Raw genomic sequence first — 16,354 nt, forward strand, 5'->3', positions numbered from 1 at the left:
GTACTGTGGTCATTTTCACAATATTGATTCCTCCAAGCCAAGAACATGGTATATCTTTTCATCTATTTGTGTCCTCCTCAGTTTCTTTGATCAGTGTCTTGTAGTTTTCAGAGTACAGGTTTTTTGCCTCCATGGGTAAGTTTATTCTTAGGTATTTTATTCCTTTTTGATGTGATGGTAAATGGGATTGTTTCCTTAATATCTCTTTCTGATAGTTCATTGTTAGTATACAAAAATAAAACAGATTTCCGAATGTTAATTTTGAATCCTGCAATTTTATCAAAGTCATTGATGAGCTCTTGTACTTTTCTAATGTCATTTTTAGGATTTTTCTATGTATATCACATGCAAACAGTGAGTTTTACTTTTTCCTTTCCAATTGGGATTCCCTTTGTTTTTCTTCTCTGATTGCTAGGACTTCCAAAACTATGTTGAATAAAAGTGGCAAGAGTAGGCATCCTTGTTTTGTTCCCGTTCTCAGAGGGAATGCTGTTAGCTTTTCACCATTGAATATGATGTTAGCCGTGGGTTTGTCATATATTGCTTTTATTATGTTGAGGTAGGGTCCATCTATGCCCATTTTCTGAAGACTTTTAAAATATAAATGGATGTTGAATTTTATTTCTTTTTAAAGTTTTGTTAAGTTTTTTTCTTTGAATGTTGAATTTTTATCAATTTTTATAAAAATTTTTATCAAAAGTGTTTCTGTGCCTGCTGAGATGATCATATGCTTTTTATCCTTTGTTAATGTAATGTCACACTGATTGATTTGTGGATACTGAAAAATCCTTCCATCCCTGGGATAAATCCCACTTGATCATGGTGTATGATCCTTTTAGTGTATTGAGTTTGCCAATATTTTGTTGATAATTTTCTGCATCTATGTTCACCAGTGATATCTGCCTGTATTTTTCTTTTTTTGTGATATCTTTGTCTGGTTTTGGTATCAGGGTGATGGTGGCCTCACAGAATGTGTTTGGAATTGTTTCTTCCTCTGTAATTTTTTGGAATAGTTTCAGAAGAATAGGTGTTAACTATTCTTCAAATGTCTGTTATTAATTCCTTCTAGTGTATTTTTCATTCTAGTTATTGTATACTTCATCTGCTGGGTTGTTCTTTGTATTTTCTAGTTGTTTATTGAAAACTTCTAACTTCTCACTCTGTGCATCTATTCTGCTCCCAAGTTCTTTGATCATCTTTAAGATCATTACTCTGAACTGTTTCTCAGATAGATCATCTTTCTCCACTTATTTAGTTCTTCTCCTGGAATTTTATTCCTTGATCTAAAACACAATCTTCTGCCACCTCATTTTGTCTCAGTTGCTGTTTGTATTTTTATGTCTATTGCAGATTAGTTATATTTCTCAACCTTGGACAAGTGGCCCTGTGTAGGAGACGTCCTATGCGTCCCAGCCGTGTACTCCCCTTTCATCACTGAAGCTAAATGCTCTAGGGGTTCCCCCTAAGAGGGCTCCAAGGGTCCTTCTTTGTGGTGGGCTGATCATGCAGGCAGTCTAGTAGGCTTGGTTGGTTGACATGCCCTGCCCTATGCAGATGCTGTTTGTACTGTTTAGTTGGGCCAGGTTACCAGTTGGTTGATTGTGCAACCCTGGGAGGCCTTGGAGGTGGTGCTGGCTCACTGGTGGGCAGATACAGGGTCCCAAAGACTCGGGCTGTTGCCCACCCACTGACAGGTGAAGTCAGATCCTGGGGTTAGTGCTGGACTACTAGTAGGCAGAGCTGGTTCCTAGAGTCTGGCTGGAGGGCCCAGGGGCCTCAGAGCTCATTTCAGATCAGTGATTTAGGGGGTCAGAAGGAGGGTGGGGAGTTTCCCAATACAGCTATGAAGTTCGTGGTATCCAGAAGGGTGCATTGGCCTGCTAGTGGGCAGGGCCAGGGCTCAGCTGGCACCGGGGTAGGGTCCAGCTTGCGTTGTGGGATCATAGTTTTCGGGCTTCTGGTGTCTGTCCCCTGGTGGGTGAGGCTCATCTGGAGGCCTGTGCAGGCTTCCTGAAGAGAAAGCCTAAGCCTGTCCACTGGTGAGTGGACCTGGGTCTTGGCTCTCCAGTGGCAAGGCCCCTGTCTTGGGGTGAGTCCAGAGGTGGCTTTGGGCCTTAAGAAGTTAGGCAGCCTGCCTGCTAATGGGCAGGGCTGTGTCCCTGCCCAGGTCATTGTTCGCCCTGAAGCATCCCAGTCTGGGGGCTTCCCAGGTGGCACTAGTGGTAAAGAATCCACCTGCCAACACAAGACACAGGAGACATGGGTTTGATCCCTGGATCGGGAAGATCTGGAGGAGGAAATGGCAACCCACTTCAGTGTTCTTGCCTGGAAAATCCCATGGAGAGAGGAACCTGGAGGCTACAGTCCATCCAGTTGCAAAGAATTGGACATGACTGAGTGGCCAAGCATGCACTTGCCCCAGCCCTGGAGCCTATAGTCTGTGGGTGAGGCCAGGTCTTGGTGCTAATGATTCAGTACGGCAGCCACCAGGAGTGTTCACGTGGCTGAATATTCCTCAGTATGTCTGCCATCCATGTCCATGTACCCAGGGTAAGCCAAGCTCCCGCCTCTCCAGGAAACTTTTCAAGACCAGCAGGCAGGTCTGGCTTAGCCTTCTGTCAAATGGATGCTTTTGTTCTGGTCTTGGTATGCATGGGATTTTGTGTGCACCCTTGGTGTGCATGGGATTTTTGTGTGCATCAGAGTGAAGTCTATGTTCCCCCCAATCCTGTGGGGCTCCTGCAGTTAAGCCCCACTGGGTTTCAAAGCCAAATGTTCTGGGGGCTTATCCTTCTGATGCTGGACCTTGGGCTGGGGAGCCAGACTGTGGGGCTCAGAATGCTCACTCCGGTAGAACCTCTGCAGTATAATTATTCTCCAGTTTGTGGGTTGCCCACCCAGGGGGGATGGGATTTGATTATATCACCAGTCCACCCTACCCGCCAAGCCCTCATCTCATTGTGGTTCCTTTGCCTTTAGTTGTAGGTATTTCCTGGTATGTTCTAGTTCGTCGATGGTTGTTCCCCAGATAGGTGTGATTTTGGTGTGCTCGTGAGAGGAAGTGAGCTCAGGGTCTTTCTACTCTGCTATCTTGGCCTCTCTCCCTTTCACAATATTTTTTGCCTACAGTACTGAAGCACTGATTAGAATACCAGAGAAGATACAATGATGGGCTTCCTGGCTCTTGCTTAGAGGCAGAGGATATGCTGAGCGCTGTACCCAGCACAGCGCCAGGCATGGTGAGCAGGAAGGAAAGGTCTTTGGCTTAGTCCTAATATCCAGCTGCAAAGGGCTAACTCTGGCTTCTCCCAACACCTGGGGTTGCTCCAGAACAGAGACAAGAACATGCCCCTGAGAAATTCTCACCTGTATACACCTGATGATTCCAAGTTTTTAAAAAAAAATCTCTCCAGCATGTCTCCTCCTTTTCCAGTTCTGAGTGGGACTTTGGAAATTCCAAGGATGTTCTTGAAGAATAGAAAAATCTTCACAATTGGGTGTGTGTGTGTGTGTGTGTGTGCTATGCTCAGTCATGGCTGCTGCTTTGCGACCCCATGGACTGTACCCTGCCAGGCTCCTCTGTCCATGTGGTTTTCCAGGCAATAGAGTGGGTTGCCATTTCCTCCTCTGAGGACCTTCCTGACCCAGGGATTGAACCCAAGTCTCCTGCATTGGCAGGTGGATTCTTTACCACTACTGCCAAGACTGGGGGGGTGGGGGGAGCTGCCTAATCTATTATGTTACTGAAATTAGTTTGAAAAGATGCTTCGTCCTCAACCTACCTAAATACCGCCCCCCGCCGCCCCCGTCTCACATTCTCTCACCTTCCAGGTGACCCTGTACAAGGGCTCTGACATGGAGGACTTCGGATTCAGTGTAGCAGATGGCTTGCTGGAGAAAGGAGTCTATGTCAAAAATATTCGCCCAGCTGGGCCAGGAGATCTTGGTGGGCTAAAGCCCTACGATAGGCTCTTACAGGTAAGACCTCAGATGAAATTTTATCTAACTCTTTAAAGTCTTATTTGACCAGTGCTCACACATCCTCCTTTGCCTCAAGACCAGATCAGAGGCCCTCCTAGAGAGCATAGACACTTTTTCCCTTAGTAGAATTTACCAGTTACTGAAACAGCGTGTTTCCCTGAATACATTCCCCGGCAGATTCTAAACTTGAGAATAGGCATGTGTGCGTGCTGTTGCTTCATGTCAGTCTCTTTGCAACCCTGTGGACTACAGCCCACCAGGCTCCTCTGTCCATGGGATCCTCCAGGCAAGAAAACTGGGGTGGACTGCCATGCTAGTACCTTATTCTCCCATTTCCCATTTTGCAGTGTTTGATATCTCATCTCACACAGTATCTAAAATCCAAAAGCTGAACCGTTTTTACTTAATGGAGTAATATCATGATCAGGTTTGGTTTTACTGAGGAAAGCAAATTCCTGGATCTTATGTCCAGTTTTCAGGAAGAGCATTTTGCAGGAACAGGAGAAGGGTTGCCATCAGTCTTGAACGTGTATTCAAATAGAATGAGTTTGTCCCTAAATAGCTGACTTTCAAAGCATGAGGCTGCTCTGCTGGCTGGCTTTTACACACATGTTCACCAAAGCAAGTTTACACTGATTCATTAGACAGTTTTAAAACCAATTCTGATGATCTTTTTACCATGGCAATATAACAATTAGACTTATCCTAAGAATATGGAACAGTTTCGTTTTCCATAGATACTCCAGTATTTGTTGAGTAAATAACGATGGACAAATGATTTGACCTCTGTAAATTAGAGATATACCTACTTTTGTGGAAGATGAGGCTATAAAAGCAGACTGGACTCAGAATTGTGAAGGGCATTGAATGCCAAGCTTTTAAGACTTTATTCTGGAGGTATATTAATTTCTTAAGCAGAATGATATATTTCATAATTCAGAAAGACAATACAATTATGTCATAGGTGGACTGCTGTAGGGTGAAGAAGGGGAGGATCACAGGAAAGGAGACCAGGAGGTAAGGGTAAGACACTTGTGCCAGACCTGAGCCTTTAATGCCTCTGTGCATCCTGGTGGACAGTCTGTAACGCAGCCTACAGTTTGCATTTGTTGCTAAAGAGAGATGTTAGAGACAAAACTAAAGATTTGGGATACTGAACACATGGATTTGGATAAAGTTGCCTAGGGTGGATTTCTAGTAAGAAAGAGAACTAACGGTAGTCAGACATGACTTAGCAACTAAACAACAGTACAATATAATGGTCAGGTCCCAAACTGAGAAAATGGGAGAGAGAATGAAAAGTCAAGGAATGGAAGGAAGCAGCATGGAGATGATTTTTAAACTTGGGGTGGGGGTGGGAAGAATAAGGAAACATGAAAGAAGATGAGCACACGTACAAGCTCAGAAGGGGGTGGGATCATGAGAACTACTGAGAGAGGTAGTTCAGTATCATCAAGAGCACGAGTTGTGGGGGACTTCCCCAGCAGTCTACTGGTTAAGACTCTGCCTTCCAAGGCAGGGAGCATGGGTTCAATGCCTGGTCTGGGAGCTAAGATCCCACATCCTGCAGGGTGCAGCCAAAAATTTTTTTAAAGAAAGAAAACAAAAAACAAAACACAGCACAAACTTCGGAATCAGCCAGACTGCCTGAGATCACATCTTTGCTGGATCACTCACCAACATCCTCTCTGGACCACTTACCAACTGCTGGTCTTGGGCACTTCTCCTAACCATTATGTGCCTCACTTTCCTCATCCGTAAATTGGGGATGACAGCACTTTGGAGCACCTGCCATGAGTAAGGCTATTTGCTCAGCTTGGGGATGTTAGATGTGTCCCTGCTGCCTGCCATCAAGGGCCTTACAGTTTAGTAGCAGAGAATAAGTAAGCTTATACCCCTCTTATAGTGTGCTCAGGGCTGGGATAGACTCTCTGTACAGAGTGCTCATTTAAGCACTTTCAAGACTCTTATCAACCTGTTATATCTGAAATGTTACTCTGGGTTCTGGGAATTCTATCTGTAACAATAATTTACCGTGGTGCTTCTTGCCATTTCAGGTTAATCATGTCCGAACGAGAGACTTTGACTGCTGCCTCGTCGTACCCCTCATAGCGGAATCTGGTAATAAGCTGGACCTGGTTATTAGTAGAAACCCCCTGGCTTCACAGAAGTCCTTAGAACACACTCTACCAGGAGGAGAATGGAGTGAACAGAACAGTGCTTTTTTCCAACAGCCGAGCCACGGTGGTAATTTGGAGATACGAGAACCCACTAATACACTATAGCAACGCTTCTTATAAAGTGGGACAAAAGACAATATCTACATGGTGCTAAAAAACAAATCCCTTTAAGATTTCTGTGACATCTGAAGCACAGATAATCGCGTGGCATTAACCGCAAGCACAGGGGTCTTTTAAATCTCTCATGGCTCATGTTCACTTCCCTTTTCAAGTTGAAGAGGCTTCTTTGTTAGTGATCACTATGGTATATGACAGGCAATCCCCTGCCAAATCCAATGGTAGAGAAAAAGAAAAACAGGCCACCCCTCTCTACAGTTAACATCAGAGGACATTTTTTTCACAAGTCCATCTCCCTGTTCCTTTTTAAAAAGAGAAATGTCTGTTTGAAAATATTCTCTAAAATAATTTCCTTAATTCACTTTGAAATCAGTTTCTTACTACAAAGTTATTCATGTTAAGAATTTAACTGACAAGGCTTTTCATAAAGCTGGCTCTGCTAGAACTAGCCTAGTGAACTGCTGGGACTGCTGCTATGGGAGGGGTACAGGTATAAATTATCTTACGTTTCAGCAACGGTGCACGCAGGAGACCATAATAGGTGGTGGTAAATGTTTTGCCCAAGTATAGGAATGATTTTAACTAAGATGTATGCTATTCCCTATGCAACAAATGATCAAACAGGATATGTCTTGTGACCTGTTTTTTTGGTTTTTTTTTTTTTAAGGACACATTTTTTTAATAGCTGAAAACTCTCTGGTAATGAATTAGGGTGTTTAGTAACACTGAGAATTAGTTAAATTATCTTATTTTTAAAATTCAAGACTAAGAATTTAAGAGAGAATGAAGAGTCTATTAAAATGAGGTTTATCTTAAGGATAGGCAAATGAAACTCATATTGCTTGACATGTTTTGAAAACTGGTTATACTGAGGGGTGTACAGCACATGTACGTAAATGACTCTGGACTGTCTTTTGTTCTGAGCCATGCCACTGACTGAAATTGTAAATACATTTTCACGAAATGCATTGCCAATTATTACCATCCCCCAAAGCAATAAACTGTGACGGTTGCTTTTAATGTCTGTCAGCAACTGTTTTCATTTGTTCAGATATTTTGAATAGTTACACTAATAACTGTTATTTGGTGAATATTAAAAAATAATAGATCTGTATATTGATTGTAGAATCTCCATACTGAAAAATTATTTTCCAAACATTTTTATTTTGGTCAATAATTAAAACAACTGCTTAAGCAAAGCATCTGAACACTGTGTCCTTTGTTTAAGGAAAAAGTTCACCTTTTGTTTCTGTGCAAAGAAATATATTATTTCAATCATATTTCAGAACCGCCAGGGCAAGAAAGTATAAAGCAGAATCATGTTAAGAAAAAGATCATGAGTCACTTAAATATGTATTTTTATTTGTAACAAACAAGTATTAAACTGTAAAGTATTTTTGTACAAATTTAATACTTTAATAGCATGGTATTTATCGTCTATGTATGGTTTTGGGGAATTCAAAATTGTTGCAAATATTTGTATGGGAATAAAAAACCCTCTACCAAATGGAATAAACAGTGATTTTAAAAAGCCAAAAAAAAAAAAATGACCTTTTTTGGTGCTTTGGATATATTTTAGTGTTCTATACTGAGCCCTACACAACACTAATGGTTGCATAATTTTCTAAAGGAGGAAGGTTTTGCCATAAACTTGAAAAGCACCATGGAAGAGAAGAGCTATGGTTTTGATATTTGATCTGGGCTTGAATTCCAGCTCTGATACTCACTGGGGGTATGAAATTTACTTTCTTGAGTCAGTCTTCCCACCTGTGATACTGAAGGTCATATCTACATTCCAATACTTCCATGAAGAGAGGTGTGACACATATGTAAAAATGCTGGAACAGCTGGCAAACAGGAACACCTCTAAGACTAATGATACACTGATATTAGGTGACAAAGCTTGATCTTGAGTCTAACTTAAGGATCATATCTACCCCCTGAGAACACTGTATGTACTCCATAAAATATATTTTCAAAAACTACTAGCATGATTAAAATTTATATATAAAAAAAAAGAAAACTATACCTTATAGTCCCAATGTTTTCATTTTTGCAAGTTGCCTAGCAGGCTTTGTAAATTCACGGGCACAAGGCAGGATGTGCATTCTTGCCACGTCTACTTAACAGGGTACCAGAGGTTCTAGCCAGGGCAGCATCACCAGGAAACGAAATAAAAGGCAACTAAATTGGAAAGAAGTAAAACAAACTCTACTTGCAGATGATACAATCTTGTATATACCAAAATCTAAGGAATCTGCTAAAAAACCTATTCAAATAAATGAGTTTTAGCAAGGTTGCAAGATACAAGATCAATATATAAAAATCAACTGAATTTCCATACAGTATTAATGAACAAAAATAAAATAATTATATTCTCAAAGGATCAAAAATAAAATACTTAGGAATACATTTAATGAAAGTACAGAGTAGGTGTGGAAGACGGCAGAGTAAAGACCCTGCACTCACCTTGTCTCACAAGCACCAAAGTTACAACTATCTGCAGAACAACCATTGACGGAAAAAGCCTAGAACCTACCAGAAGAGATCAGAAGGAACCATCACAAGAAAGGAGGAGAGGATCTGCAGTATAATCAAATCCAGTGACCCGTGAACTGGAGAATAATTATAATGGAAGGAACCGTCACAAGAAAGGAGGAGAGGATCTGCAATATAATCAAATCCAGTGACCCGTGAACTGGAGAATAATTATAATGCAGAGGTTCTCCCACAAGAATGAAAGTTCTTATCCCCCACATAAGGCTCCCCAGCCCAGGCGTCCAGCACTGGGAAGACAAGCCCACAGAGCATTTGGCTTTGAAGGCCAGCAGGGTGGTACTGAGGGCTTCCCTGGTGGCTCAGAGGTAAAGAATCCGCCTGCCTATTCAAGAGACACGGTTTCAATCCCCGGGTCAGAAAGATCCCCTGGAGAAGGAAATGGCAACCCACTCCAGTATTCTTGCCTTGTAAATCCCATGAACAGAACAGCCTGGCAGGCTACAGTCCATGGGGTCGAAAGAGTCAGACACGACTTAGCAACTAAACAACAAGGCTGGAACTGCAGAAGCCTCACAGGACTGGGAAATAGAGACTTCACTCTCAAAGGGTACACACAAAATCTCACACACACCAGGATCTAGGGTGAAAGCAGTAATCTGATAGGAGCCTGAGCCAGACCTACTGCTGGTTCTATAGACTCCTGAAGAGGTGAGCTGTGGACACAGACACTGGTGCCAGACATTGGGGAACATTCAACTGCATGAACACTCCTGGGAGCTGATGTGCTGGATCATCAGCACCAAGACTTGGCCCTACCCAACAGACTACAGGCTCCAGTGCTGGGGACACCTCGGGCCAAGAAACTAGCTGGGCAGGGACACAGCACAGTCTGCCTAAAGACACCCTGACTCCACCTCTAGACATATACCTAGACATGGCCCTGCACACCAAGAGGCAGTATTGGCCTCCATACACCAGTGGGCAGGCATCAGCCCTTCCTGACAGGAAGCCCACACAAGCCTCTAGACCAGCGCTCCCCAGTCTTTCTCTCACCAGGGACAGGTTTCACAGAAGACAATTTTTTCACAGACGGGGGCGGGTTTGAGATGACTCACGCACATTACATTTATTATGCTGCTGCTGATCTGACTGGAAGTGGAGCCCAGGCAGTAATTCAACTGATGGGGAGCAGCTATAAATACAGGGGAAGCTTTGCTCGCTCACCCACCACTCACCTCCTGCTGTGTGGCCCGATTCCTAATAGGCCACAAACTGGTGCTCTAGACCAGCCTCACCCACCAGGGTGCAGACACCAAAAAGAAGACAACTATGATCCTGCAACACAGGCCAGACTCCACCCTGGGACTAGCTGGGCCCTCGTCCTGCTCACTAGCAGGCAAATGCAACCTTCCAGACAGTCTGGACCCCATGATCAACAGTCAGGAATGGGCCCGCCAACAACAATCTAAAATGCATTCTAGGATCTCTGGGCCCTGCAGCCAAACTCCAGAAAACATCCCTTAACTGCTAGTAGCTTGGCACTACTCCCAGGATCTGGCTTCACCTGTCAGTGGGCATCTATAGCCCCAGAGTCTTTGGGATCCTGACTCAGCCCACCAGTGAGCCAGCACTAGCCTCGGGGCCCCCTAGGGTTCCGAGACCAGCCACTCTGTGACCAAGCCCAGCTAAAGAGCAGCCAGCAGCATACACACAAGGCAAGGCCAGGCAAACAACCAGACTAGGAACCAACCAAGCCTACCATACCACCCACGTAGCCAGCCACAAAAGAAAGATTCATGCAACCCTCTAAAGGAGCCCCAAGAGAATACAGCTTCAGTGACAAGGGAGTGCACTGCTGGGACACACAGGACATCTACACATGCCACTTCTCCAAGAACCTACCACGTGCATAAAAATATAAATAGCAACAGACAAAACAAGGCCTCAGAGGACTATGTTCAAGACAAAGTAACAAGATAAAACTCCAGAATAAGAGCTAGGTGGAGATAGGTGATCTACTCAAGAAACAGTGAAGAGTAACAATTGTGTAAAGATGATTGAAGAACTTGGGAGAAGAATGGATGCACAGAGCAAGAAGTTACTTTTTAACTAAGAATTAGAAAATATAATGAAAAACCAGAGATGAATATAACAACTAACATGAAAAACACACTAGAAAGAATCAATAATAGGCTAAATGATACAGAAGAGTGTATCAGAGAGCTGGAAGACAGTAGTAACTGCTGCTGATCAGAAAAAAGAAAGAAAAAAAGCAAGGACAGTTTAAGACAGCTCTGGGACAACATTAAACACAATAATATTCACATTATAGGGGTGCCAGAAGGAGAAGAGAGAAAGGACTTGAAGAAAATATTTGAAGAGAGAAAAGCTGAAAACCTTCCTAACCTGGGGAAGGAAACAGTCAACCCATATCCAGGAAACACAAAGCTTCATACAGGATTAACCCAAAGAGAACCAAACCCACCAAGACACACTGTACTCAAAATGCCAAAAATTAAAGAATGAATACTAAAAGCAGCAAGGGAAAAGCAACAAATAATATACAGGGGAATTCCCATAAGCCTGTATGCTGATTTTTCAGCAGAAACTACAGGCTGGAAGGGAGTAGTAGAATATATGGAAAGTGATAAAAGAATCTACAACCAAGAATATCCTACCCAGCAAGGTTCTCATCAAGATTTGATGGACAAATCAAAAACTTCACAGACAAGCAAAAGATAAAAGAATTCAGCACCAACAAAACTAGCTTCACTACAAATGTTAATGGAACTTCTCTAGGCAAGAAAGAAAAGGCCAGAACCAGAAACAAGAAAATTATGGAGGGAAACAATCTACCAGTAAAGGCAAATAAATACACAGTAAAGGTAGGAGATTATCCACATACAAAGCTAGTAGAGATATTAAAAGATAAAAACAGTAATATCACCTGAATCAATAATAAGCAGTTAAAGGACACAAAAAACAATTAGATGTAAAATATGGTATCAAAAACAGTAATCATGAGGGGAGGAGAGTACAAATGCAAGGAGGAGTATTTAAAATGCATTTGAAATGAAGAGATCAGCCACTTAAAACAATCACATTTATATACAGACTGCTATATGAAAATCTTAGGGTAACAGCAAACCAAAACTCGATACTAGATATACATGCAAAAAAAAGCAGTCCAAAAGAACACTAAAAATAGTCATTAAATCATAAGAAAACAAAAGGAGGAGAAACAGACCTTCTGAACCAACTAACAAAACAGCAACAAAACATACACATCAATGCTTATCTTAAGTGTAATGGGACTAAATGCTCCATCAGAAGACACAGACTGCCTGAATGGTTACAAAAATAAGACCTGTATATATGATGCCTACAAGAGACTCACTTTAGATCAAGAGTCAGAGAGAGACTAGAAGTGAGAGGGTGGAAAAAGACATGCCATGCAAATGGAAAAAGGAAGAAAAAGTCAGAGTAGCAACACTTGTATCAGACAAAACAGACTTTTAAAAAAGACTTTTACAAGAGACACATTTTTCTTATGGTGGGCTCTTACTCCACCATATAAAAAAATTAACTCAAAATGAATCAGAGTTAAATGGAAGACCTAGAACTATTTAACTCTTAGAAGAAAAAACAGAAGTCTTCATAATGGATAAGCAATGGTTTCTCAGATATAGCACCAAAAGTACAATAATAATAACAAAAATACATACATTGGACATTATCACAGTTAGAAACTTGTGTTTCAGAGGATACCATAAAGTGAAAATAAGATCTACAAAATGGGGAATTTTTTGCAAATAATGTTTCTAGTAAGACTGGTATACAGACTATATAAAGAACTCATACTAGATAATGAAAAATAACCCAATTTGTAAGTGGACAAAGGATCTGAACAGACACATCCCTAAAGAAGACATACACATGGCCAGTGAGCACATGAAAAGATGATCAACATCATTAGTCACAGGGAAATGCAAATCAAAGCCATAGTGATATGTCACTTCATATCCACTAGGACGGCTCCAGTTAAAAAGTCAGGTAATAATGAATGTTAGAGAGAATGAAGAAACTGGAGCCCTCACACCCTGCTGGTGTCAACATAAAATGGGACAGCTGCCTTGAGAAGTCTAGCAGTTCCTCAAAGCTAAACAGAGTTACCATATGACCCAGCAATTCCACATCAAGGTATATACTTAAAAGAAATGAGCATATATACCTGTACGAAACCTTGTACACAGCGTTATTTATGATAGCCAAATAGAGGAAACAACCACTAATGAATGGATAAATTCAATGTACCACATCCAAACAATGGAATATTTGGTAATAGAAAGAAATGAAGGGATTTGCCTCACGCACTACTGAAAGCAAGAAGGGTTATTAGCAGCTCTCCTAGAGCCACTTGCAAAAATTCAGCCATGGTTCCTGATCTCACAACATCAGCTCAAACCAGCATGGTCAGGGATATAGGCTTCATCAAGTTGGATGGAGTGATACTTCTTAAATGAATTATTCAAGACATATATAGCCAATAAAAGAAATAATGCTAGTTCTTTGCACATAATTTTTTTTAATCTTGAGAGAGAGATGAATCACTGTTACATGTTACAATGTGGATGAAGTATGAAAACATTATTCTAAGTCAAAGAAGTCAGTAACAAGGGACCATATATTGTATGATTCCATTGGAGAAGGGAAATATAGAAAACTCTCAAAAAAAAAAAAAAATCGAATCACTCTGAGAGAAAAAATATCTTCAAAGTGTAATATTTTTAAAACAATAAGAAATGATAATAGTGTGACATGATAGATATGTTAATGCTACAGTGGTAATATTGCAATATAGAAGTATTAAACCAACACGATGCACATTATATCTTAAATTATACAAAAACCAATGAAATTCCTGCTCAGAAGGAATTTCTAGGAAAGTGTACCTAGAAGACCCAGGCAGCAGTGATGGAGCAAATGGCAACCTTGTGACGTGACCAGTTTAAAGTACATAAAAATACCCTAGAATCTGTGTTAATAATTTAAGAGATATAATTAGTTTATCTTTACCATTGCTTCAACCCATTAGCAAAGATCACCCACAATGATGATGGAAGTTAATAAGGCATTATTCTAAAAATAAAACAATTTTAAAACACTTTTAAAATTCCATGGGCAGAAGAGCCTAGCAGGATATACAGTCCATGGGGCCGCAAAGAGTCAGACACAACTGAGCAACTGAACATGAAAAGTACAGAGTTTTTAAAAATACATATATAACATATTTTTCCATCATATATGACCAGTGCTACCAGTTCTCCTGATGACAGATGTCAATATCATTAAGATTTTCTTTGACGAATAAATTGAAAACAGTTGCTACTACAAATACCTTAAAATAGAACTCGTTAACAGATGTCCTCTTTTGTCTTAATCCTTTGAGCCATGATTTCATTTTGTATTGCATGGAAAAAACAGACAATTATTTTGAGCAATCTGAAATAAAACTAAGTTTCTTGATTATTTGTGGATTTGAAAAGTTGCTTGGGGGTTAAACTATTTAGTCTCAGATTCTGAAGCTTAGAAGACACTTGTGGAGATGATTCTTCCACCTGTTGGAACAATAAAAATAACGTTAGTTTTATAGAAATGTAGTTGGTCTACCCTATGTACTTCTATTCCCTCTGCTTCTCAGGAACTTCATACATTTTCTCACTTCTTGAGCACACCGGAACAATCAGTTGTCATTCTGCTTAGGCTTATTGTGAAAACACCAGTCCCCACCTCCAGGACTGGCATACAGAAGTGACTGTTCGTGAATAAGTACATGTGTCTAACTTCGAAAAGTGTGGACAGGGTCCACCACATACTTTGGCAGTGCAGAAGTAAAAGAATGTGGGCGGGCTTCCCTGGTAGTATAGTGGGTGGGAATCCACCTGCCAATGCAGAGGACACGGGTTCAATCTATGGTCTAAGAAGATGCCACAGGGCAACTACGCCTGTGAGCCACAACTGCGGAAGCCCACGTGCCTAGAGCCTGTGGTCTGCAACAAGAGAACACGAGAAGCCCAAGCACGGCAACACGGAGTAGCGCCCGCTCGCCACAACCAGAGAGAGCGCGCACACAGCAACAAAGACCTGACACGGCCTAATAAATACATAATCAAAAAAAATTGAAATGTGGGTCCCTTGTCCAAAAATTAGGAATTTCAAGATGACAAGCAGAGAACATTGCAAGCATAGGGTTCCTTCTAAGCAGGAAGCCCTGTATGACCGACTGCCCAGGATGCCCGTCCATGATGCCAGCCATAGGTGTGGTTAAGCTGAAACACTGCAACTACATAAGTGCACTCATGGTACTATAAGTATTCCCAAGCACTAGTCAGTGGACCAGTACAGTCACGAAAAAGATTCACCACCACAGAGACAGAGAAGAATAAAATTCAATTCATCATTCATCTTGCTAAATCTGTTCAGTTTAGACAACTGTGATAGTTAATTTTATGCGTCAATGTGGCTAAGCCACAGTACCCTAATATTTGGCCAAATACTGTTCTACATGTTTCTGGGGAAGTATTTTTTACTTGAGACTAACAGTTAAATCAGTAGACTAAGTAAAATGGGTTACCCTCCGAAGTGTACATAGGTGGGCTTTATCCAATCAAAGCCTAAACAGAAAAAATTGATCTCCCCCAAAGAAGAAGGATTTCTGCAGTAGAGCACCATGAAATGAACTCTTCTCTGAGTGACCTCTCGGCCAGCCTACCTGCACATTTTGGACTCTACCATCACCAGCCCTCACAATGGCATGAGCCAACTCCTTAAAATAAATCCCAAAAGATAGATTAGACAGATTAGATAGACAGATACAGACACACACCCTATTGGTTCTGTGTCTCTAAGGAATGCTGGGTAATACAAGGACTATCTTTATTCAGGGACTATATGACATCTTTCCTAACTTTTAAGTGAAAGTGTCACTTGCTTTCAAAAAATTCTGGAAATCAATGCTTTAAATAGATAAAATTTAGCAGTATTTTACATATATGTTTTTATTTTAAGGTTTGTTTTTGTCCCCCCCCCCCGCCCCCCCCCGCCCCCCCCCCCGCTTTTTTTGTTCCCTGGTGGGAGGCTAGGCAAAAGAAGAAGAAGAAAAAAACAGGTCAACATTTTCTTTGAAGATTCTTTTAAAAACTCAGAGCTATGAATTGATGAAAAAGCAAAAGTTTTCATCTAGGAGGGACAGGCTTGGGCATTTCAGTCATTGGTATGTGTCGAATTTAAAGACTTGGCTCTCAGGCAGCAATGTGAATATGAAGGAGGAGAATGCGGGCAGCCCTTGTCATTGAATTTGATCTTTTACAAATGACACATCTCGATGCACCTGGAAGTGTATTATTACAAAACATGAGAAGTCCTTAACTTATCAGTCCTGATGCTTGAATTCTAGTTTCCTTGTTTCTAGGGATTCTTGCAAATGCCACATACTTCTGGCAAGGCATGTGAGACACGGATCCTTTTCAGGCAGACAGCTTTGTTGGTGCTGCGGCCACCATGCAGCGCTAACAGCC

At 41.4% G+C, this 16,354-nt stretch overlaps 2 protein-coding genes across 8 annotated transcripts in view; one reads left to right on the plus strand and one right to left on the minus strand.

Annotated features, from left to right (window-relative positions):
• GRIP1 (glutamate receptor interacting protein 1) overlaps window positions 1–7,298 on the plus strand; it is a 309,369-nt gene extending 302,071 nt beyond the window's left edge. For all 6 annotated transcript variants that reach the window (XM_024992486.2, XM_059886942.1, XM_059886943.1 and 3 more), the window contains 2 exons: window positions 3,832–3,978; window positions 6,039–7,298. In XM_024992486.2, the coding sequence (XP_024848254.1) occupies window positions 3,832–3,978; window positions 6,039–6,266 (375 nt within the window). In that variant the 3' untranslated portion in view covers window positions 6,267–7,298. The remainder of the gene's footprint in view (window positions 1–3,831; window positions 3,979–6,038) is intronic.
• A 321-nt stretch (window positions 7,299–7,619) lies between these two features.
• Window positions 7,620–16,354, minus strand: part of HELB (DNA helicase B) — a 43,879-nt gene continuing 35,144 nt past the window's right edge. Inside the window, exon 13 of one of the 2 annotated variants that reach the window (XM_010805213.4) lies at window positions 7,620–14,395. In XM_010805213.4, the coding sequence (XP_010803515.1) occupies window positions 14,291–14,395 (105 nt within the window). In that variant the 3' untranslated portion in view covers window positions 7,620–14,290. The remainder of the gene's footprint in view (window positions 14,396–16,354) is intronic. The other variant, NM_001206182.1, reaches the window with a different exon arrangement.

The sequence above is a fragment of the Bos taurus genome, chromosome 5 (genome assembly GCF_002263795.3).
Source record: "Bos taurus isolate L1 Dominette 01449 registration number 42190680 breed Hereford chromosome 5, ARS-UCD2.0, whole genome shotgun sequence".
Classification (NCBI taxonomy): Eukaryota; Metazoa; Chordata; class Mammalia; order Artiodactyla; family Bovidae; genus Bos; species Bos taurus.